Genomic DNA, 25,802 nt, shown 5'->3' with positions numbered 1-25,802 from the left:
TATGTGAAAGTTGAAATTGAGTGTCGGGTGCCACTCATTTATTATTGCATTGCCATTCAGTTTTGGCATTGAAAATACACTTCATGGCCAACTCTCACTGTCAAGGACAGGTTTATTTGACATATTTTCAACAATCTTGGAACTCTTGTTTTCGAACTTCCTGTTGGGTGGAAGTTTTATTTTTAAGGAACTCGGAAACCGCACATTAGACGTGATTGACTGTGCACTGCACGTCAAAACCGTAAAATAGCTTCACAGACAAATTAATTCCACAGTTAAAAATATATTGATAGCCCGGTTGAAAGTGGTTAAAGTTAAAGTAATTTGCTTATCTCTTAATAGAGCTGTGTTTGTGATTACATGATGAGTTTAATTAATCACACTTGATCTGTATGGAGGTAATGTGAACATGTAATGACTGACGCCGCCAGACCACCACTAAAGCTTCCCCTCAGTTCAACCACGGTCATTAAGTTGAAAGGGAAAATCAGGAATTTGAAATTTGAAGGGGGAAAAAAACAAAGCAAAAACATTCGCCTGCAGTGAAAGCCTGACATGAATGAATGATGACATTGAAGATTAACAAAACTTTTTATTTTATTTTTGTTTTTGTACCACCACAATAATCAACATTGCTCAATTAACATCCTATTGAGGTAAGTGTGCGTGTGTAATATATATTCGTGTGATAGGACTGTAATGATGGGAACTTCCAAGCACGAGACAGTCAAGTGTGTAAAAATGAAATCTTTTTAATCGGCGGCTTGATGATTCATAGTTGCAATCAGAAGAACCAGAGCCAGATTGATGATGAAGACTACGCATACAGGAAGAGCCCGAGACAGACTGAAGATTTAAACTAAGTCTCAATCACTCGCTTTCAAATAATTAAAAATAAAATAAAACAAAAACAGGTTGTCACAATGGAAACGTTTTAAGACATCATTCTGTCATTTCAAATGAATTCATTTGGGATCTTTTTGCAAGTGTCAGAATAAACAATTGTAAAGGGGTGCCTTGAGATACGAATGACAACCTATTGAGTTTTTCAGGATATGAGATGGTGCAGCATTTAAGCAGGAAAAAAAAAATATACTCAGTCATATATTCAAATAAAATTACAATGCGACTAATTACTGCAGTTACTGAGTCACAGTAGTTGTGAAAGTCTTCTTTGTTTGTCTGCATGACTGTATTATAGTGCCTCCAGTCGATTCTATTTAAATATGCTATGACTTGTCTTACAGTACAATATTTCAGAGTGCATTTTCCTTATTAAAATGTTTTATTTTTTTGAGGAAACTGGAAAGGATTTACAGTGCATCATTTCCATTCATTTCAATGGGGAATTATGATTTCACTTGTATCTCAAGGCACCATTGTATGTTTTGCACAAAGAAATCTTTCATTGGACATAAAATGAAAACATAACATGGGATGCGCCCTCTGACACCAAAGCTTGTACTACATTCAGTGTCACGACCGTGCTTCAATCGTACATTCGCTTCTCCCTTTCGACCTCTTGACTTTTGTTGCATCTCAACACTTGAAGCTGGGGTTGGGTTTTGACAACTTGTATCGGACATGATACGAATCCTCTCAGTAGGGTCAGTCATAAAGATATAAATGATAAAGGGATCCTCAGCAGCTACTTTTCATGCCTCTTCTGGTTAAAGTTGGTTTGGTATGAAAATAAATGTTGACTTAATGTTTGTATGTAAACAGCTTTTTTTTTTTTTTTTTTTGTCAGTTGCACAAAAAACAAAAAATATTCCCAGGTTAATAAATTCAACTAGTTTGTATTCAAGTATGTTAATAATACAAAATTTTCAGAAAAAACAATTTAACAAAACAGCATTTGCGAAAATTTTGAAAAATTGAAAATTTTGTTTTTCCTCTAATTCATTCGGTGAAATTTTCATACAAAAAAAATAAAAATATCTAATTTGATGCTATGTATTTGTTAGACACACATTAAGAGGAAAAAAAACAACAATGTGCTAAAATAGTAATACATTCCTCAACAACGCCATCAGAACCCAACCCTGTCATTTTCTAAGATTAAACATACAAACTGGGGGAAGATTCACTAAATGCAAATATAGATATAAATAAGAATCATAGCAGTACAATCACCTGACGAGTGGGGAGGTGTGAGCGGAGGATTGGTCGTTATGGCAACGAGGTTGACCACCACCACTGCCAACGATTTGAACAACAAAAAAAAGTTATTATTAGTCATGAAAGTCGTCGCTCATTCAGTCAAGCACACTATTTACAAAGGCATACACATACGCCGGTAGGAGGCGTACTGTACATATTTACACATACACACGCTCACATACAAGTACATCCACGCTGTGAGGAGTCAAGAAAAATGACTTTAGAATGTAGAATGTTAACTGGCAATCGTATTATAGAAACCAGTGCAGTGATTCCCAACCACTGTGGCAAAAAATTATTAATCATTTACTATAAGCAATGTATCTTTTGTTTATCAATGTATAATGACAAGCAGAATAAATCAAATGTTCAAAAGGTACTTTTTAATGAACCTGTGTGCTAACTTGTTGTTCATACAACAGAAAATTGTATGTGGCTCAGATTTCATGATAAATGAATTAAAGCAAGATTATTGTTATTTCAGTAGACAGTAAACTTCCGCATATTCACGGTTCAATATTCACATATTTACCTATTTCTGTTTTTTGGGAGCTACCTACTCTCAGCTATTTCGTGAAAAACTCACCCAGTCACATACAGCAATTTGTGCTCTTCCTGTAACGCTCACAAGATGGCGCCAAAGCCCAAAGTAATAGAGATTTTTTTTTTTTTTTGGAATAGAGAAAATAGGTGTCAAGGAAGTATACTAAATTGAGACATCACAACTACATTAGGAGCTTTGCATATTTGGGAGGAGCTATGATTAGCCTGGGTTGTTACAAACTATGGAGAGTCTTAAACGGTGCTTTAAAAAAAAAAAATGAAAATGAAAATCAAATCATGTGTAAGTAATTTCAAGGGTAATGTTTTTGCCCCAACCCAAAAGGTTTATTTTTTCTTTAAATGTTGAACATGGTGCCAAAGCACTACTTTTTTTTAATCAGACAGCATTTTAGCCTGCCTAATGGGAGTTATGTCAACATAGTGTCTTGGAACCAAGATGGCGCTAAAGCACTACTTTTCTATTAGACTTGTGGCCATCATAAACCTTTTTTGAAATCTGCTATTTTTTCAAGGAAATAATGGAGAAAAAAAAATCCCAAATTAGTGAATCCATGAATAGTGAATCATGGTTATGCAGGAGAACACTAAATATATATATATATTTTTTATAGCACTGTTTGGTGATGTATGCCAAATCCAGTATGTACCTTGGGCATGGTTGGGAATCACTGAGCTAGTGTGATATCAGATCAGGAGCGGGTTCCATTCTTTTGGCAGACAACAAGAGATCGGGTCCTAATGCTCTCTGCGGGGGGTCCGCAAATGGCCCACATGCCGCAGGTTCGTCGCCACATGGCCGACAACGCAGCCCCTGCGTTTAAAAGCTGTCAAATAGCTAACGAACCGCCCTTTTGGTCTGGAGAAGAGCAGAGAGAAATTAAAAAATAAAATACGGCGACCGCTTCTTCCCTCCTCGTGTCTGGTGTTTAAGGCCTTCTCCGTGACTTTGAAAGCTTGCCCCCGACCGGTGTGAGCTGTGCTAATTGGCTGTCAAAAGTCTGCAGGTGAAAGCGGAGGGAGCGCTCCCTCAACGTCGGCGCCGGGCAAGGCTTTGGTCCAACGGACATGGGCGCTTGGATGCTAAAACAAAAACAACCGCCAAAAAAAAAATATATGGAACGTCATTTGAGCATTTATTCAATATCCAGCAGAACAAACGGTCTTATACAGGAAGTAACTTTTTCCACAAATAATATGGCATTTCTTTACGCTAGTAGCACTACATGTTGCAGATGAGGCTAAACTGTGCGCTACTGGACATCAGTCTGCTACTATTACTGACTAGAATAATTTTACAAAACCCCTAGTAGTACTAGTACCACCTAGTCGTCAACTAGTGCACAGTGTCGCCTTACTGGTGACATGTAGTTGTCCTACTAGTATGCCAAAGTTGTACTGACGACATTTGAGCGTTATGTGATGTCCTTGATATCCATCTTCAGGTCCATGTACTGCAATACAATTACTAGAAGCATGTAGCTGTCAACTAGATGAACATTTTGGCCTCACTAGTGGCATGTAATTGTCCGACTGGTGTGCCATGTTGCATTACTAGTGGGGACAAAAGTATACTAGTACTACATGGACATTATCGTTTTTCTTCTCCACCAGTTCTTTCAACTGGGCCTAGTAGTGTTACTAATGCAGCACAGTAGTTCGATAGTAATATTTAATTGCATTTTAGTGCACCATCAAGTATATCCAATAAATGCTCAAACATCTTTCCATAAAGCTTTTTGACCATTTTTTCTAATGAACTAATAGTGAAGATAAAGACCGCACTAGTATATGGACCTTAAGCTGGACATCGAATACGGCAAATTTTCAACCGGCTTTCCAAAGTAAATAAAAATTAAAAAAAAAGGACTCTTCAGGCAGCCACGTTGGTCTCAGTGTTATTACAATTCTGCTTTTTAAAAAAAGCATAAACCCAGACAGAATAAAAAGGGAGACACAAAAACTAAAATGGTCCTAAGATTGATCCTTGTGGCTTTGGAGCACACTGTCCAGGAAATAGACGGATCCACCAATATCCGATCTAATCAATTCACAGAAAGTTGCATGTCTGCACCTTTAAAAATACCTCTCATTCGCTAATGACGGCGGGAGACGTGGAGGGACTCAGCGGGGGGTAATGGGCGAGCGCTAATAAATGGGCGAACCCCAGCCAGCCAGTCCCTGGTCGCCATAGCAACGCGCAGCCCGACTCGGCCTTTTTATTTTTTTATTTTTTTTTCAAACGGTCACTTGAAATGCAAAAGCAGTCTGAGGAGCGGCGCTTCGGTCGCTACCAGCGGTTGATGATCTGGCTCATGTAGTCCTCGGTGGGAAGCCGGCCGCCCCCCACCGCCGCCGCCGCCTCCTCCGTCCGGCCGCCCTCTTCCTCGTCGCCGACGTCGTCCCGCTCCTCGCCTCGGTTGGCCCCCGGGGGCCGGCGGCGGGCCGAGGGCCACAGGCTGAGGCCGAGGACCTGGTGGCTCTGCTGCATGTGGTTCTTGATGCGCTGCAACCGGCGCTCCTGCTGCCTGGTGTACTGGTAGCGCTGCTGGAACAGGTCCCGGGCGTAGTCGTACAGCTCCATGTCGAGCTCGTTCAGCTCCTCGATGCGCTGAACCTGGCGGGGTGGGATGTTGGTTAAAATACAGAATCACAAACCGTTTTTGTGTTCATTACCCAAAAAAATTTTAGTTCTAAATGAGCTCCAAACCGTAGCGTTGTCCAGGTCCACCCCGGCGGCGCGGGTACTGTTGTACTGCATAAAGGGCCGGATGAAGCGCAGTCTGAAGGTGCGCTCGAACAGGAACTGGGTTTTCCTCTGGTACTCCGTCAGGCCGAAGAAGGCCATGTCTCGCAGGTTCTTCTTGGCCGACTCCAAGAGGAGCTGAGCCCGCTTCTTCTCGGGCACCGTCGACATGTTGTAACAGCCCACCAGACTCAGGTCGGCCAGCATGCGCACCTGCCGGACAGGAAGTGACGCCGGGTGGTCAGCACCAAACGGGCCTCATGATTAGTTTAAAATGAATACGGGTTAAATACGTTTGGAGTAATGCAAAGAATCGCTGAGTGAAGTACTTTCAAGACAGTTGGGTCAAAAAATAACCCATTATTGGTAAAAAAAAAAAGTCAACAACTTGTTGGGCTATTCATTTAACCAAAAAGGTTTGGTCAAACGAAAAACTCACAAACACAATTTGGGTATGAAAACAACTCAATATGGCTCAAAAAGGGGCTAACAACTCCTTGGGTCATTCATTTAACCCAAAAACTTTGGGCAAATGAATAACCCGGGTCCAAATGCATTTGGATCAAAATTAACCCAAAGTGGGTTAAAAAGTGGTTGACAACGTTTTTGGTTATTTATTTAACACAAAATAATTGGTATGAATACCCCACAAACAATCCAATTTGGGTAAAAAAAAATAACCCAATATGGGTCTAAAAGGGGCAGAGACATCTTTTTGGGTTATTCAGTTAACCCAAAAAGTTTGGTTAAATTAATAACCCACAAACAACCCAATTTTGGAGGGTTGTTTTGGTTCAATGAGTAACCCACACCTTTGACCCATATTGGATTATTTTTTATTTTGACCCAATTGCTTTTATCGTGAATTTACACAAAATACTATAATGAAAAATAAATATGAAATGAGTATTATTTGGAATATAAGAACGTTACAAAAAGAAAAAAAAAGAAGAAAAAAAAAAAAAAACCTCCAAAATATTTGACCCCCAAAAGTATTAGATAAAAAAAAAATAATAATCCCAAAACCTTAGATTTAATAATAATTATGATGATAAAAAGGGAAAATACAAAAATGTATTGAAAAACAACAATACTTGTCAGAAAATATTGGACTATTAGGAAAAATACTAAAATATTACGAATACAAAAATATTAGTAAAATAATGTGTAAAAATTCTTTTTTGCAGCACTGTAACAATATGTGACTATGTTGTTGTTGATGATTTGTGTTTCCTTTCTCTGATTTGCTGTTGCCCAAAAAGCCCAAAGATAATTACTGCTCTCAGCTACACGGAATACAATAGTCGCCATTATTAAAAATGAAACGGCAAAACCAACCGTCTGTAATGTTATCACTGTTTATCGGTAACGCGCAACTGTAAGCCGAAACTGTCAAGCGTTTAGAAGATAATGCAGTCAATGATGATGTGATTGCAATGACCTCCGCGGTGTGTCCGCTTCGGACGCAGCTCCTGGCGTGCATTGAGGAAGTGTTGTGTTACAGTAGACAAGAGATGCTGCATACCGATGCATCCTCACTGCCGCATGCACCTGCTGGCCAGCGGGATGCTTCAGTAGGCACACACGCATCAGACTGTGTGTGTGTGTGTTTCACAGGACCTCAGAGTAATAACAACCCTCAGGCTCAGATGAGATAAGCTGGACAAAGCATTTTTATATTTTTTGGTGGGGTGGGGGGTTGGGGGGTGGGGGGGAGGTTGTGAGAGAGGAAGCGACAGATAAAGGGAAAGCTAACTAGATGGACAGAAGGAAGAAACAAGGTTGTCTGAAAAAATATCTGCTAACATGGCTTAATTTATTATTTGTGTTTGTAAATGTTATGTTCTAGGGTTGTCTCCCAAAAACGGAGACCCAAATAAGATTTTAACTCTATTCGCATAACATCGAGAGGCGTAGAACAAACTTGACTAGATGAGAAACAACCAGAATGTATCAAGAATAACGAGACGCTAAGCTAACTTGGGCTGTGGAGGTGCACAGAGGAACAGAAGTAATAATCCGACAAAAACACACCCTCCTCAGACAGGTTTATATAGACAGCGAATTGATCTGATTGGTTGTTGACCAGATAAAGAGATTAAAGATTCCTGACATCACATAGCTTCTGACACCACATAGCGTCTTACCAGTTGAAACTATATGCTGGTTACATCAGTTCAAAACAGACACTTGACCTCACGGTCATGACCCAAACATAACCCTTGCATGGCCCAAGCATAACCCTTGCATGACCCTAATCATGACAGTAAACATACCCCTTACATGACCCTAGTCATGACAGTACGCATAACCCTTGCATGACCCTAGTCATGACAGTAAACATAAACCTTGCATGACCCTAGTCATGACAGTAAGGATGACCCTAGTCATGACAGTAAACATAACCCTTGCATGACCCTAGTCATGACAGTAACAAAACCCATTGTAGTCTTGTAAAAAAAAATAATCTTATATTAAATCGCAATACCGAAGAAAACTATTCGATTCTTTTTCAAAATCATTTCCATTTTATCGAAGGTGTGGCATCAACATGGCTTCACCTGTCTGTTGTTGGCCAGGTTGTAGGGACAGTCCATGAACTGCTGCAGGGTGCACCCCGACCAGTCCGAGCCCTCGTAGCAGGAAGGCAGCTCCTCCGGCGTGGGCGTGCGCCCGTCGCACATGTGCAGCGAGGTCTTCCACGTGGCCCCCCGCTGCACGTGACGCCACTCACTCAGGTAACGTGACACCGGGTCCCTCAGTAGCGTGATGTAATAGAACTTCCTGCTGGAGGAAAGACAAAAAAAAAAAAAAAAACGGGAGAGAAAGGTGAGCAGATTGCACTGAAAATTGCGCGTGACAACAAGGTTAATCAATAAGCTAACGGCCGCGTTTAAGAGAGAGTAAAAACAAGAGGACGCTATTTAAATTAATGACTTAGCTCGCGCCGAGCGGCACAGCTGAAATGGGGGTAGTGGTGACATGATAATAAGATTGCGTGCAGTTCTGCTTGTGGCCGAGTGGTGGCAATGTTTACTGCACAAGTGAGTGGATATTTCAGCATTAAAAAAATAAATAAAAAAAGAGGCGAGATGATGATGCGTCTAACAAATGTGAGCAGCAGACAGGAAAACAACATGGGAGAGAACACATTTGACAGGAAGTGAGTTTGGTCAAGTCTTCAGGTCACAAAAAAAAAAAAAAATGCTGGCACAATCACATTTCATGCTGTTCGGGTAGCAAAAGCGTTGGGATGACCCCACAGAGGGATGACTCATGCTGCATACAGCATTTACTCTTCTTTTAGGGGATGTGCAAGTCTGTTGCGTGTGTATGTGTGTGCCTTTGTCTTTGCTACATTGTGGAGCCCATACACTCGTGTTTTTCCAGGTTTAACTACCATTGTGGGGACTGACTTGAAATTGTGGGAACATTTTAGTGGTCCCCACAAGTTCAGATCTCTTTTTGAGGGTGAAGACTTGGTTTTAGAGTTTAGGTTTGAATTGGGTTGTGGTTGAGTTTAGGGAAAGGAATGGGGGTAGGCAATCATTTTTGATGGTTGATGTTAGGGAAAGGCATTATGTCAATGAGAAGTTCCCACGATAATACAAAGACAAGTGTGCGTGTGTTTTGTGGTTATTTTAGTGTGTGGTTGTGTACATTAGAGGTGGGAATCTTGGGGCACCTCACGATTCGATTGCGATTACGATTCAGAGGCTACGATTCGATTATAAAACGATTATTGATTTCCCCCCAGGCAGCAGAAAAAAAACAATGTATTTTGGTGCTTTTAATGTTTCGTACATTAGTTACAAAAATAGTACAAAAGTCCTCTCAGGCCTAAATAAACTACTATTTCAGTATCAAGTTAACAGTTCAAAACAGAAAATAAAATACTCAAGTCCTCATTCTGTAACAACAGCTTTTAAGTATATTCAGTCTTCAACAGAATAAAACATAGCATTGAGCAAAAATATATTATTTTTATCCACTCAAAAGTGCACTGAGATATAAATGAAAGACAATGTGAACTACTACTTCAATACAAATGCCTAAAAAAAAAAAAGTGCTTTCCTGCTTTTTAAGTTGTGTAAAGATGAACATGTAAACATTAAAGTTTCTCAGAGGTACAAAAAAAAAACCTCAAGTGCTTTTCTGCTTTTTAACTTGTGTAAACATGAACGTGTAAACATTAAAGGGATCGTTCGGCTTTTTTAACATGAATCTCAATTTGATCCTCACCTCCCGTGTGTGCGATCAGCACTGACTTCTTTCTGACAGCGTTCGGTGACACGCGTTCATGTTCGACGTTGGACGAGAGGAAAATAGTCCAGCAAGCTGGCTGGGGTCTCGGAAATAAAGCCTTTTTCTTCTAAAAACTATTTGTTTTCAAAAGCGTGATACATTTCCACCACAATACTCTTTTCTGAATAAAGTCAGACGCCATTACCGCCAGCCACTACTTTTCTGTTCGTTCGTTCGTATCACTGCGCGGCGCCCTGTAGAACGCTAACCGACGCACTGCAGCCAGCTAGCTGATACTTCCGCCTGAAGTTGTTTGCCTTTTCGGAGCAGGTCTGATCTGACGAAGAGGTGGGTTGGTCAGCTCAGCCATGCTTGTTGTTGTTTTGAATGTCGAGGCGTGAGTTGTGGATGTGTACTCTCGGTCCGTCCCATTAAGCGTCCCGAAGACCGCGCGCGCTACTGCGTTTCAGTTCCGCGTACTTTCCGCTCCGGTCCACTTTTAGTTTCGGTTCCCTTGGCATATTTATATAATCGGAATTTGGACTTTTGTGAATCGTTCTCGATTGTTCCACGGCCGAATCGTGAATAATCTAAGAATCGGAAATTTTGCACACCTCTAGTGTACATTGAGTGTGTACTTTAAAGTGCAATTAATGGAAATTAAATTACAATTTAAATTATTACACTCCACTATTACAAAATCAGCGTAAGCGTAAAAAGAGATTATTAATACTAATGTTGAGTTGTCTGAGTTGTTTAAATGTATACATTTGCACCTTTTTAAAATTTTAAAATAACTAATTTAATACATTTTGTTTCATCCAAAAGGAACTTGCATAATTCTAGTGTTTCAAAGAATATTTATCATAATTTTTTCGTTTAAACATTTAATTGTTTTGTACCAAAAAATAAATGATCCTCCTAATTGTGATTTCAATTATTACCAGAATAATCATGATTATTTTCTTCATAATCGAGCAAACCTACTTTAAGGAAAAGCTAATGAAATTAGAGGTGTCAAAATTAATCAGCTATTTTGATAATCGATCCATCGTTTGGAGCTATCGTGTATCTTAAAATTAGTCCTCAATAAGTGCAGACTTTTTGTTTGTTTGTTTGTTTGTTTTTTCAAAATTCTCAAACATCTGCATTTACTTATTTTAATTCATGTATTTTTGCGCATTTTCCCTCACAGTCAACTCGGAAATAATGTCCTATGCTTGACTGAAGGGATGGAAAATAAAACATGTCCTTAATCCAATTAAATCAACAAAATAATCGGCACGTTAATCTATTAGAGTAATCGTTAGTTACAGCCCTATGCAGAATTGCAGATGAGAGTAAAAAAAAAGCTGCCTTGCCATGTAGGTCATGTTTTTTTCTTTCTTTGTTTTTGTGAATTTTGTCTGAAAGTGTTGCTTTTGAATGTGTTTTGTTTGCACAATGTTGGTGTGCCTTTGTACTCTGTGTGACTTTTTGTCTGCATTTGTGCATGTTTTGTTTTTTGCGCTGTGATTTTTGTTTGTGTGTTGTTAGTGTGTTCGTGTAGCACATCACACGCCTCCGGAAAGGACCCTCCCACCAGAGCGGAGACCTTTCCAGGCCTTCAAACCCCACCTAATTACTGCAGTCTAATCAATCAACACGTCCTCATTTGTGTGTGTGCGTGCGTGTGTGTCCAAGTGATGGTATGGATTCATCCTTGAATACACTCTCTGTTAGCATCCATCAGCAAAGCTTTGGGTTTGACAGATGCGGAGTCGTTGATTACGCACAAAAGTGTCATGCTGAAATCCTCATGTGCCTCCATAAACCTCAAATCCTAGACCACATCTAATTTAATCGGGGAGATCCCTGCCGAGAAACCAGGCACAATCCAAATGTGTCTCCACAAGTTACTAAAAAAAAAAAAAGTACATGGGGGGATCACAGATTATGATGAGTGAGCCCGAAATCCAGTGGCAGCTGGGAGATCCTGGGCAAGGAACCAAACGCACCCCGGATCCCAGGATGGCAAAAGACGAAAGATCAAAACTGAAATCCATCAATCTTGTCCTCATATCTAATGGTGGTGGTGGGGGGGCGTGCTAAGTGGAGGGAGGCACAATGAAACCGGGAGTAGGCTGCATTGTCCAGATTCCTGTGATGACATTATCACCAATCCTAATGCTCCCCAGAGTGCACCACGTGTGTGTGCGCACCTATTAAATCAGCGATGACATTTCCCTTCCCATTCTCAGCTTGCATACCCCTGCAGAAACTCGGCACGGTTTGGCAAAGAGGAGGAGGAAGAGGGGGGGTGGGCGGATGTGAATTTCAATTAGTTTTTTCTAATACTGTGAAAGCAGCGAGGGCCCCGAGCCCAAGTGATTTATCAAAGTTATGGCTGCGCCTATAATGAAGGCAGCAGCGTATTAGCAGACACAAATAAATAAAACACACTAAACTCTGCTTGGTCTCACTTGCTCGATCTCAGACACACACACAAGCGCACGCACGCACGCACGCACGCACGCACTACCTCACTCATTCATTCTGGGTCACACTCCAAACTCTGCTGGGTCACTCACTCACTCACTCACTCACTCACTCACTCGCGTCTCACTCATTCACTCACCCTCTCTCACTCAACTGTGTCTCACTCACTCACTTGCACTCAGTTGCGTCTCACTCGGTCACTCACTCAATTGCGTCTCACTCGCTCACTCACTCAATTACGTCTCACTCATTCACTCACTCAACTGTGACTCACACAACTGCCTCTCGCTCGCTCGCTCACTCACTCACTCACTCACTCACTCACTCACTCACTCACTCACTCACTCAAACAGTCACTCAATCACGTCTCACTCACTTCACTTAACTGCGACTCACTCTCAACTGCGTCTCACTCACTCGCACTCAACTGTCTCACTCACTCACTCACTCACTCACTCACTCACTCACTCAGTGACGCGAGTCTTAGCACGCAAGTGGCAGCCGCCCGCAGGCGCTGAGTCTGATTATGCGTAATAAAAACATGACGGGGTCTCAATATGTCATGTGACGCTTTGTCACTGTTGGGACGCGTCAACCAGCAGCTGCTTAATGCTCTTATGTAACATACACTCACCAGACGTTAACATTCGATCCACTGTTTACTGGTGAGATCCAATATGAGAGCAGTATATAAAATTTGGCCTTGTCAAAGTTGGCAAGTGGATCTTTCCAGATAGTACAACTACGCTGCATCAAAGCCGCATTTGACCCTTTTACATTCATAATAAGGCGGAAACAGCTGTCACCACAATAAGACAATTCATATGATTAGAATTCATACAATTATACGGGTAGTTGCTCCTTGTCTTTTCTGGCATCATTCATTTGACAGTTTTTTTTTTCCCTACCAATTTGTCAACTGAAAGAGCGCTTGTGTATTTTTCGCGTGCGTGCATGTGTGAGGTGTCAAGCAAATCAGCCGACACGTTACAGTATTGATTCATCTCTTTCTTTCTTTCTTTTTTCTTTTTTTTAATGTCTTCACAGCGCAAGTGTTGCGCAGCGCACTGCTAATAAAGTGGGTGTTTGGCACTGACGAGTGCAATGCGGCTATTGTCTGAGCCATTATTACTTTGGCCATTTTTTTATTTTTATTTTTTGGTGTTTTGTTTGCCACTACGAACCTGAAAGTGCGCGCTTGGATCGTGCCAATTTTGAGGCAGCCTGGTAGTAAAAACAATTTCACATTCTGTATCCTCGGCCATTATTGCTTGTCTACTTGTCTCAAGTTTCGAAAGGACCCGAATGATATGGATTTTTTGAGGCAGATGCTGATTTCAATATTTGGCCCATTACTACTCTCTAAGGTGCCAGTATGTTTACCTGGAATGTGGTGCGAAAGTCATTTTAGGGAGGCATTTATTTTTCCAGAGTGGTGAAAGCAATTGTTGTTGAGCTGGCATGCACACGCGTTCAATTATCTTAAAACAATCCGCATCTGCTGCATGATCTCACACTTTCAGACTCGGCGTTTATATTTTTAGAGCGTTGACAGCAATTGTCATTGCGCTGATGTCAACATGCGTCCAATTATCTTAATAAAGCATCAGCTGCTGAATGGACACTTTCAGAATTCAGACACAGCATTTTTTTTTCTTTCTTTGCAGATTAATTATGGTGACTTATTAGAGTGCGGCGTTTATTTTTTTTATAGTATTGAAATGAACATCATCATGTTGATGTCATCATGCATCCAATTATCTAAATAAAGATACCGATATTGGCAGCCTGAACAGGTACTTTCCGACAAGATATTTTCTCAGTGAATTTTTGTCTTATTTGTGGGAGGCATGTATTTTTTCTAAGCGTTAAAAGCAATTGCCACACTGACACCCACGCATATTTAATTATCTTAATGAATCGACATGCAACGAGTGCCTCAATGGGCATTTTCAGACAAGGTGGGTTTTCTTAGCGAATAGATAATGGTGGCTTATTTGAGGAAGGTTTTTATTTTTCTAGAGTGCTAGAAGCAATTGTCGGCATTGCACTGACATCATCCACAAATTGAATTATCTTTGTCAAGCGACTTACAATGGCTGCCTGAATGGGCACTTTTGGACAACGCGACTTCTTTCAGTGAATACATCAGGTGGCTTATTTTAGGAAAGACATTTATTTTTCTCCCCAGCCACTATTTTGAAGAACACGTTGCGGGTGGCCATGTCTGAAGTGCTATCAAGGCAAACATACTCGAGGAGGGTGGAGGGAGTTATCCTGAGAATCACAAATGATTACTTCTAAAACCTCTAACACTCTAGCCTCTCTCGCCTTGTGGTTTTAAGTTTCTCTTAATCGCAGCCTCCCTCCACCACTAAAATTACTTGTGTGTGTGCCGCTAGATTAATCCACACTTGCCCTTCTAGGCATTGGTTTGTGTTCAGATGCTGTTACGATACCACGACCCAAAGTGTGTGCTGCAAATTGAGGGATGGATCACTTAAAAGTGGGAACTTCTGCATTACACGTATGACAGGTGTTTTCAACGAGTGAATAGTTTTGCTTTGTTTTAGTCATATTGTAGCACGGTTCTTATTTTTCCACTCTCATGACAGTTAATATATTAATACAATTTTTATGAGGATGACAGAACCTGGGAAACGATTAACTTATTATTTCCTGTGGGAAACGGTTAACAGGCTACCTCTTAACGAGAGTGCAGAACAACCGGGGTGGCTAGCGGCTGCACAAATCACCAGCAGACAAAAGCGTCGTTTTGTTTTAGGGTCTGTTAAAATTTGAGCGTCCGGCCTTCAGTGACGTACGGGTGCACATAGCAAACTAGCAAACAAAATGGTGATGAAGGCCGCCGCCGCCATTTATTAATTGTCTGCGGATGTTTGTTGAAACACGAACTGCTAGACTAAAAACGGTGGCAATTTTTACAACCGGTCAAAGATCTACTTGAATGGCCACAACATTAGTACACCTACCCACATTCATATGGTCAGCTCAACGCACCGGGACGGGATCCCCCGACCCTCGCTGGAGCAATAAGACAAAGAAGACCCACACAAAGCTAGGACAGGGTGCAAACTGCCTTGAAAATCCTTGAAAGGACGTTCTGTAACTTCCTATAGATGCCACGGAATGACCGCAAAGTATTTAAAATGGAGACTGGTATTCTGTTTAACTTGAGTTACCTATATACTGTGACCTGTAGCCACCTTCATGAGGCACATCAATGTTTTTTTTTTTCCAATTTTTGTCTTTGTAAAGGTAATATTAATAATAATACCATATGAAAGTTATAGTGCTTTTCCGGATGTTTTACACCAAAAAAAAAAAAAAAAAAAACAATAAGCACGGATGTACTTTGCAGTGCCAGAACTGACGCTAGAAGGAGGTGGATGATGACCACAACAGATGGGAGAAAGTTAAGCAGGATCCAACAGAGCGTGGCAGATGACGAGATAGCTAGCTAACCAGCTAGCCCGAGAAAGGAGGCAGATGTCCCCGCTAGTAAGGATTTACTGCACCGAGACAGGTGTAAACCAGCCTAGGTGGGACCAGTGATAAAAGTTGAAAATAAAAACAAACATTTTTGGAGGGAAATGCGGAAGCCAAAACACGCCAGTGTACTCCTCCTTCCCAAATAACTTGTCCAGTTAGCATATGGATGCGTGCTATTTATCTCGAGGCCGCCATTTAGATGCGCAATGAAAAACAATGAGGCACATTTAACTGTCAAATAGTTTTAGGGCATCATACATTTTAAAACGCCACACAGATGGGAGAATTTGACTGAGGCAGTCTGTGTGATCGCTAGCACGTTGCCAGATAGCAGAATGTGCCAACCCTCAATTACCCGACGTTACAGCAAACAATTAGAAATGTCTCTAAATCCACGGTATCAGGAACCAGTTCTAAAGGGTTCGATGGGCTCTCCCGTTTGGTAAGCCGGGGGATTTGTTGCATTTATTGATTCTCAGCAGGGACTAGAGCCAAACAATCACTCCACCTTCCAGCAACGAACTCTTTCTAAATTTTCACTCACTAAAAAGGAAGTCCTGTGCCAAATCTTTATTTTAAAACAGTGGCGATGTCTCTCTTACAATTTGTTTCTCGTTATATACTTAGAGCAAGTCCTAATATTCTCACTTTAGTCTGATAAAACTACACTTTAATCTCTGGTACGACAACAAAACCACTCTCATGTCAGTCATAATTGTGCATGCGTATCTGTGCACAGTATTTTAAACTCGGGCACTCTCGTGATGAAAACGACATCAAGCCGCCCCTCGCATACAGTATGTGTGGAAACTGGAAAGCTAAGCGCACTGCTCACCTGGGAGCCATTTGCCTTCAGGAGTCCATAACCGGGGCAATGGCTCAAGAAAATGCAGCTGCCAGGGTCACGGGAAACATCTCCATAAGGTCGTGAGTGTTGGCGAGGGAGGCTAACGACAACGCTGCACATAATTTCATGCACTGGAGGACGCGGTCACGGCTGCGGCGGGTTGCAAAAGGCTCCAAATCGGCAGCTGTTTGTAAACCGCAGAGGAATATTATGTTTTAGTAAATGATGTTTCAACAAAACTGATTGAAAATGACAGTAATCCCTTGTTGAGTCGTCAATCATCACCCGCAAGTACAGTAGGTGAATTTGTCTACTTTATTAAGTTTACTGTCTTCCCAATCATTTTTGTATACAGTGTTTCATTATGGGATATTTATTTTTCATTTATCTGCTTTTTTTTGTATCGCAAGTTTATTCATTCATTCATTCATTCATTCATTCATTCATTCATTCATTCATTCATTCAACATAACTACAACTATTACATTAATATTGTGAGCATTTAACATGGGGAAACAATTCTATTTTTTATTGCTCAGGGCTTGCTTGCTCAATACAATTTATTTATTTTTAAACGAGACTTCCATATGCTCGTCCCATCTGTTTAGGTGCATGAGTGTGGCGTCATTTTAGGGGAAAGCCTACGGACTGCCCTGCCACTCCCTTAGCTTCCCAGGGAATGGCCTTGTGGAATGCGTTGGCTGAAGTACAGATGATATCAGCCCTGTGTGCGTGTGTGCTGTGTTTTGAAACGAGAGGGAGAGGAGCAACACGTCTGGACTTGATTGTGAATGGTGGATCAACGGAGACATTGACGATTTTTCTTTCTTTTTTTTTTTAACCGTAAAATGCGTCACTGCATCATGATCAGTGTACACGCACACAAAAAGTCAAAAGTCGATCCTGTAAAGTGAACGTAAAAGTCTTTCTAGATCTGACACACACAAGAGAAGAGTGTTGTTAACAACCCTGCCAAATTTAAATGAGTAAAGAAATCAAGTCGAGCCATGTATATAAAACGAGGCTTTAGCGCTAATCGCCAACTAGCTTGAGAGCTAACTGGCTTCCGCTGCTCCTCTTGGCTGGCGGAGGGGTGGCGGGCTTGGCAATTTCAATAATGACGAGCTATTCTGTAAGTTGTTCAGTAAGCTAGCGAGCTAAATGGGTCAGTTTGTATATGGACAATTTTGAAATAAGCAAGGTCTATAAATGATTACTCATCAAAATATTTATAAATTCATTTGATATTCAATTAGTTGTTGATTAATTGTTGCATCTTTGAATTCAATATGAAGGCTCGCCATGAAAAGGTGGTGTGGAGGCCCTAGCTATAATTGTATCCATATTTAATTAAAAAAAAAAAAATCAATGAACTTTAAAATCCCCAATCTAATAAGGCATTCTAGCCCAAATGAGTGTATGTAACACCGTAAAAATGTTAACTATACATGAAACCGAACAAACAAGAGTCAGCATTACACCACCATCGTCTGCTGTCCAATAATGAGGCGCTGAGACGGACAGAAATAGACACCTCGGCCTCAGACAAGCTCCGGGCTCATCTTTTCTTCCGCCCGTGTAGTGCTCTGACTCTCTCTCCGCCTCCGAGTCGATCGATGGCAGCCTCCAGGCTCAGACAACTCGCTGGCTTCAGAGTTTTTTTTTCTTTTTAAACACAGAGACGAGTGTTGAAAAGAAAGCGGAGACGAAAAGAAAGGCCGAGGGCAATGTGAAGCTTTTGCAGTACAGATGTTGGCATTTTCTTTCTATTAGAAAAATCCCGACAGACGCATATTTTCAGACATAATCAGAGGATTTATATATTTATTTTTAAAGGTGAATGCCTCTAAGGTGGTGCGATATGGAATTTAACCAGAATTTTGGAGGAAAACGCAGCAAAGTCACACCAAAACCACATTTCCATCATACTGAACTGAGTTATTGAGACTTGACCGGTTGTTAAAATGTACCTCATTTATTTTCAGAAATGTTTTTTTGAGGCTTTTTTTGTGTGAGTCTACTCATGATATAGATAGCAACATGAAATTTGGTAGACATGACTGGCTTTGTGGTATGATTCTTCGTTTTTGTTTTATTTCGTTGCATCTACTGATATAATTTTTCATTCCAATAGAATGAGCCTCAATAATTGGTTTCAAAGAGGAGCAGAATAAACAAACCACCTACATACAATAAAGCTGACCTGCCACAAAAAAAAACAAAAACAAAAATCACAATTTACCATCGCCCATCCGTCTATAAAACATTGTTTAAATACATGTAATTTTGGTCATGGCTTCTTGAGACTTTTTTTTTTTTTTTTTTTTTTTTTTGTGGGTCTACACATGAAAGACATGACTACTAAATTTAACGTCGCCAAGTGAAACTAGCGCCAGGTGGCTCCATTTTAAAAATCTCTTGAAGTTTGTCTTTGAAGGACACCTGCAAAAGCTCAAAACCAACCTTAAAATGGCCGTTCCAAATTAAAAAGACAGATATCCTGAGTGGAATGGCTTCTTGAGACTTTTGTGGGACCTCTCTCATGATAGACTACTAAATTCCATGTTGCTAACTGATAGTGGCTTTCTAACTGTTTTATGATGACAATAGTTCTACAGTGGTTATGCTTTCCTGCTATAGATGAAATTCCACAAGGCAGCAACCACATTTATTTTATTATTTATATGTATATATTTCAAAACCAGCAAAAAATCTGGCCAAATCTGAGCTTGATACCGGTTTGTCTAAACAACACAAACAATAAATGCCCATTTAAAATGAACGTTGTTTCATGTCTTTAATTCTCATTCCCCAATTTAATATTAATCAAAGTACAGTGTTTTGACGCATGTTAGCTCATCTAATGTATTCGTACTTTTTACAATTTAGTTCCCTTGTAATAGCTCCTAAAACTATTAACCCCAACTTTCAATGCCATATATTGCCTAACATATTTCCATAATTATATCTTCTCAGATTTGAAAGTCATCATGCTGGTTGGCTGGATGAACAATACATCGTCCTTTCTCGCGACCGCTGCCCATAATAGGAGTGAAAGAATAAAGTACAAGAGGGGGAAGGAGGATGAGAGGTGGGTTGAAGCCCCCCCAACTTGCAAGCTATGCTCAGCAGGAATGTGCTCAGCCTGTTCGCTCATGTAATTTGACTGGCAACAGCCCAATTGTGGGGTGGGACATTACATTTGGGAAAGATGGACGGAGGGGTTGGTGGGTGGATTCATTAAAAAAAAAAAAAAAAAAAAAAAAACCAGAACGAGCAGCAGTTTGGGATAGAGCTTCTGACCTGAATAGCAACAATCCATCAATAATTGACTCACCCAAAATGTTTACATAATTGCCTATATTAATAATTTAAAACCTAAATATATCCCAAATTATGACCACAAAACGTATCTACTGTTTAATAAATACCCTGTAAATCAGCTCCAGGGACTTTGATAGTATCGTAGGTTGTTTTTAGAGAGTGGTCTAGCAGAGTTGAGTATAACGAGAAACAAACAAAATACAATAAAATTAGTAGAAAATCTGAATCGGAATAGTGATGGAAATCTTGTCAAAATAATGGCATATTGTTTCTGTGTTTCATTTCTAATCTGTAGCACAGCTAACATTTTACTTATTTCCATATTAGTGGTTTTGAAGAAGAAGAAGAAGGAACTGATTGGCTTCAAATAAAAAAATTAAAATAAAAAGCTTTGTTGCCCAAGCGTTGGGCTTTATCTTTGGTTTGACGCCAAATGCTGACAAATAATAGCGAGCTATTGCCTTTGAGAGATGGCGGGCAGCCCAAGCTCATAAATTCATTCATTATTTTCTGGCTATTGCTTCATGAGGAGCATTAATGACAACAACAACAAAAAAAAAAAAAAAAAAAGAGGATGCTGACCAACACTTTGCACACACTGTGGGACACATTCATCACATTTGAGGTTTAAATACATCTGTGAGTTCAAAGGGGAAACAATTATTCCATTCTGGTACCTTCAAAAGGTGTTTGATTGGGTTGAAGTTGGGGTTTTTGACAGATTGTTTCTGTTATGTGCTGAGGTTAGATCCCAAAGCGCAGACACAAATAAGATTTTAACTCTTTATTCACATAACATCGAGAGGTGTGGAACAAACTTGACTAGACGAGAAACAACGAGAATGTAGCAAGAATCACAAGACGCTAAGCTAACTTGGGCGGTGGAGTTGCACAGAGGAACAGAAGTAATAATCCAACAAAACACACACTTCTCAGACAGGCTTATATAGACAGCGAATCGATCTGATTGGTTGTGGCTAGACATGTGGGTAACAGGACTGACATGGAATTATCTGATTGGCGGTTGACCAGATAAAGAGATTAAAGATTCCTGACATCACATAGCGTATTACCAGTTGAAACAAGATGCTGGTTACATCAGTTCAAAACAGACACTTGACCTCACGGTCATGATCCAAACATAACCCTTGCATGACCCTAGTCATGACAGTAAACATCACCCTTGCATGACCCTAGTCATGACAGTAAACATCACCCTTGCATGACCCTAGTCATGACAGTAAGCATAACCCTTGCATGACCCTAGTCATGGCAGTTTCATAATAAGGTTGAATCCTAACCCAGATTGATTCATTAATTGGAGGTTTTGTCAAACGTTTTGTTTGTACATAGTACAGTACATGCATTCCATTTTTTTTAAATTGCAGCTTTCACTGTAATATGGAGTGGACCGACCCCCACTATTTGTGCAGCGGATAGGGACTGAACTGGCCCAGGATTAACGAAAATACATGTATATATGATGCTAATTGAAAAACGAAAAAAAAAAAGCTGATAAACCTCAAAAATGCATTTTCTGCGAAAAACTAAAAACACAATTAGACTACTTTTCAAAATTGTTCATCCATGTTCACACTATGAAAGATCCATCGCATCATTTAATCGGCCATATTCAGGCTGTAAAAAGAATCAAGTGGACCATCTGATTCCTCTCTGGTCGCTCATCCATTACGCCTGATAGCGAGCTCAAAACCATCATCGCTGAGATAATGCTATGACTGTGCAGCAGCAGCCCACCCGGGACCACCGCTTAAGATGCACCTGCACAGTATGACCTCATTCTGCTGACGTGATGATGTCACCTCGTAGCTCGTTTTTAGCCCAGAGGTGGAGGAGATAATGAGGAGAAAATAAGCAGCGAGGAAGAAGAGGAAGGCTAGCCAGAGCTCGGGGGCCATTAACGTCTGGGTAAAAAAGGGGCTAATGAGGAGGATACCAGGGTGCCCCATTCTTTAAAAAAAAAAAAAAAAAGGAGAAAGAGACACACAAGCAAACACACACACCCTCTTCTCCTCCGGCTGGGATTAAAGTGTGCGACACCCGTTTCCCCCTCGCTAATCAGTCGTCACATACAAGACTGCAGGCAACAGCGTGTTCACTGTGTGTGTGTGTGTGTGTGTGTGTGTGTGTGTGGGTGTGGGTGTGGGTGTGGGTGTGGGGGGGGGGGGGGGGGGGGTGTGTGACTGGAGGAGAGAGTGTGAAATTAGACTGATAAGGTAGAAAAACCTCCCCACCTGCCCTTCTCGCACCACCATTGAATCCAAAGTATGCAAACAAATTTATATCACACATTTAGACCCGACTCATTGATTTATGATTAATAAGAGGGGACCCAGTACAAAACCCTGCAGCACCCCATTTTGCATTTACATACATTGTAAATTTGAACACCACAATCAATAAAATCAGATACTTTGTTTTAGAAACATCGCTAGTCCTAATGCTAATGTAGAAAATTAGCATCGAGTTCCAGGAGTGACACGAGTTCATGTGACGCTTCCTATTCACTAAGAGTTAAGCTCTCAACAGATCCCCGCCAACACGGCAAAACAAAGCGGAGTCACACGAGGATTCCTCTCTGTGGCAGGCTATCCTTGAAAAGTAAACGCAAGAATTGGAAGGGGAAAAAGATAAAGAGCCACGAAAGACAAAGAGAAGCGAACAGAGAGAGAGAGAGAGAGAGAGAGAGAGAGAGAGAGACAGGGTCATTGGCTCACATTGTGACATTTAACTGTCGGCACAACAACAGAGCCGCTATGTTTCTTTGTCATGGTTATTGCGTTCCATTGTGTTTTCATCGCTCGCCCAGAGATGATGCAAAGTCGGTGAATAAGAGATGATCCAGACTCGGTGGAGTCGGCCGTGAATGAGCACACATTTGACAAAGTGACACGGCATCTTACAATCAATCAATTTTCACACATTCAGTACTTAGTCTTTTTATCTGCAAATATTTATTATTTTCTCATCTTTTAATATATTGAGTTTTGTATCCAATTGTTTTGCATTGTTTTTGTATGTTTGTATTTTTCCCAAAATACTTTTTCAATTTTTGCAATTTCAGCCAATATTTTTTACAAAACTGTATATATTTTTTCTTTCATTTGGGCTTTTAATTGAACATTTTTTGTATTTCTCCTCTTGTATTTTCCTACTTTTTCCCCCCAACATCATTGTAGTTATACAAGGCAACATTTCATTACATTTCCATGAATGACTACAAGGAAAATTAGTGAAAGAAAAATATTGGACAAAAACCAAAATATTTGAAAAAAAACATGATTAAAAATAAGTAATTAATAAATTGCTTAAGTGATATAGTCTCTGATTGATGTGACGCCAGGAATTTCTTTTGTCATTTTTGTGCAATTTTTTCTGACAATCTTCAATGAATGACGCATGAATGTTAAAGGCAAAATTCAACCATACAATATGCTGGCACAAGTTATACTATGCACTCTACTCTGTCTGTATCATTGTAGTTAGAAAGAGAAATGAGTGTTGTAGCATGGCCCCTGTCACTCATCCAGTCCCTGCGGCCACCATTTCCACTGACCAGCCCACCAACCACAAATTCACCCTGGGGAATCGGAAAGCAGGAGGACAATTGGCTCTTTAAGAACTAGGGAAAAAGTGTGAAGCCAGGCAGAAGAGGGTGAAGGGGGGTTGGGCATTTATAAGTGTATGTGTATGTGTATGTATGGTGTGTGGGCAAAGCGGTCTTTCAAGTCCAATTTAGGCTGGCTGCCTGTTGGAGGGCTGTGCCAAACATGGCCCCGTAAAGTGAATTCAGAAAATTATTGCTGAAAACATGTGCAAAGACTGAAAACTATGTCGTATATTCTGAATGAGCAATGAGCTAGCTAGCTGTTCAATCATGATTTTGAGGAGCCTGTTACCTCGTGAGCTAGTTCATGGTGCCGTGGAAAGGCCCACTGTAGGCTTATTTTCATAGCTCAGATAGGGATATGTAGATAAAAGAAGATGCTAGACCAAATAACCATTTTTTTCCCACTTTGGTGCGATTTAACACCTTTAGCAGACAGTAAACAGTACAAAGGTTTGATTTTTCTCAGTTTTGAAGCCTCATATATAGGCAACTTGGCAAAGTTGGCGATGGTCAGTTACTTCACTGTGGTGTGTCAAATTTACAAGACATTTATTTTCACTTTATTTTCACAAGGACTTTAAGACAAGGCCAAGTGGCTAATGAGCACTGCTTTCAGGGAAGTTGTGAGAAGCAAGACAACGGCAAAGGAAGTTCCAGGGAAGCAAAGCATGAAGACAACATCCTCCGTTTCATTATGCACTTGCACCGTGTCGCCACCATGCCGGAGAATTTTCTCCAAGCAGCCATAACAATTAAAAGCAGCAATGTCAGGATGAGGGACGAGAAGGGGCGCCCTAATGAAATAGCGGGAGACAAATATTGTGCACCAGGAACGACAATAGTTTGGAGGACATAACAAGGCGTCTGTGTTGTGTGCATGCGAGCGCTGCTGAAAGCAGCTCATTGTCTGGCAGCCCTTAAAGTCACAACCCGACTCGAGCCCCGAATACCCCATTTGTCCTCCTTTAGTCCTGGCTCGCTTCACTTATATTCCTGAGTAAGATGACATTACAGTTGACCCTAGCGTATTTTTCCTAAAATGTATCCTCCGGTACTAGGTGTGCTGTTGGTCCTTGAATGAAAGAAAGAAGTACTTGTTACTATTAGCTTGCAAGCTAGCAAGGTGGGATTAATGACTAATTTGTGTGTTAATGTGTGATGCAACGTCAATTTCTACTGGCTTGTTATTTAGCCTAGTAGGCTAGCTAAGACTGTCTGAGATGTGCGTGAAGTTAACTTGTTTTAAGTTGAATAATTGATGTATTGATTCAGTTGATAGTTATTCAGCATGGCTTCATGTGTGCGTGCAAGTTAAATTCTTTGTGTTGTTATAAGCCAGAGGATCTAAATCAATCCAAATGAAATACAAGCGTCCATTTTAAGCCCTTTAGGGGGTGTCAATTATTTATGGATTTTCACAATTTATATGAGGTAGATATCTTGGCCATTATTCCTGTGAAAAATGGAGGCTTCAGTGTACTCTGAGCATTCCATTAAAGGGATACTTTACTTATTTAGCCATTTTTGGCAGTCAAACATTAATATTTTGCCTATTATAAATTTGATATTTTCATTATTTTTCATGTACAATTAGTACCTTTAAAAACACATTTTGCAACTTGCTGTTGACTGAGAATGACATCACAAGGGCGCAGGTAACCAATCACAGCTCAGCTTGTGAATGTCACATGACCAAACCTAGAAAACAAGTGAGCCATGATTGACCAACTATGATGTCATTTTTAGTCAACAGCAAGTGGCAAAATGGCCGCCCTCTGAGTTGGATAAAAACGGGTCGATTATGGTGCTCAACTCATATTCCACAAAAACAATATTAATAAGAATGTCGGGTTTACACTAGTGTTGGGGCTGCATAAAACATATTATTGTATTGAAATGTTTAAAATATTATTTTAAAATACAAACTGTACCAAAAAGATTCAACTTAAATCCAACTGAATTATAGTGGATTAAATAAATCTTAGCCATTGTAACTTAATGCAGTTTGAAGAAATGTATTAAATATTCAATGTACCACAAGAGGGAGCCCGTGTACCACTAGCGCTACACACGCCACACTTTGAGAATCACTTGTTTAATGGTTCACATCTAAATGACCAGCGCAATGAGAATAATTGCACACGTTTTGCACAGAGGCTCTGACTCGCACGCTCACATGCACACAAACAAACACGTATGCGCGCTCACAATTGGCAGCTGCTAACCTCGGGATTAAGTCCAGTGTGACAGACACGATTTCAGAGCGCATCTGTGACAGAGCAGAACAAACGCAC

The 25,802-nt window shown here is 40.5% G+C and overlaps 1 protein-coding gene and 1 long non-coding RNA gene across 4 annotated transcripts in view; one reads left to right on the top strand and one right to left on the bottom strand.

Moving 5' to 3' along the window:
• The window catches only part of LOC144031301 (uncharacterized), a 169,324-nt gene that overhangs the window by 4,715 nt on the left and 138,807 nt on the right, over positions 1-25,802 (top strand). For both annotated transcript variants that reach the window (XR_013287491.1, XR_013287490.1), the window contains exon 2: positions 19,530-19,644. This is a non-coding gene — a long non-coding RNA (uncharacterized LOC144031301). The remainder of the gene's footprint in view (positions 1-19,529; positions 19,645-25,802) is intronic.
• The window catches only part of hs6st1a (heparan sulfate 6-O-sulfotransferase 1a), a 78,414-nt gene continuing 53,344 nt past the window's right edge, over positions 733-25,802 (bottom strand). The window contains exons 2-4 of one of the 2 annotated variants that reach the window (XM_077538295.1): positions 8,032-8,257; positions 5,435-5,683; positions 733-5,341 (exon numbers count right to left, since the gene is read on the bottom strand). In XM_077538295.1, coding sequence (XP_077394421.1) covers positions 5,015-5,341; positions 5,435-5,683; positions 8,032-8,257 — 802 coding nt within the window. In that variant the 3' untranslated portion in view covers positions 733-5,014. The remainder of the gene's footprint in view (positions 5,342-5,434; positions 5,684-8,031; positions 8,258-25,802) is intronic. The other variant, XM_077538296.1, reaches the window with a different exon arrangement.

This window comes from Festucalex cinctus, chromosome 12, assembly GCF_051991245.1.
Source record: "Festucalex cinctus isolate MCC-2025b chromosome 12, RoL_Fcin_1.0, whole genome shotgun sequence".
NCBI lineage: Eukaryota > Metazoa > Chordata > Actinopteri > Syngnathiformes > Syngnathidae > Festucalex > Festucalex cinctus.
Note: the sequence above shows the minus strand (reverse complement) of the source record. Positions and strands in the feature narration are given on the sequence as shown.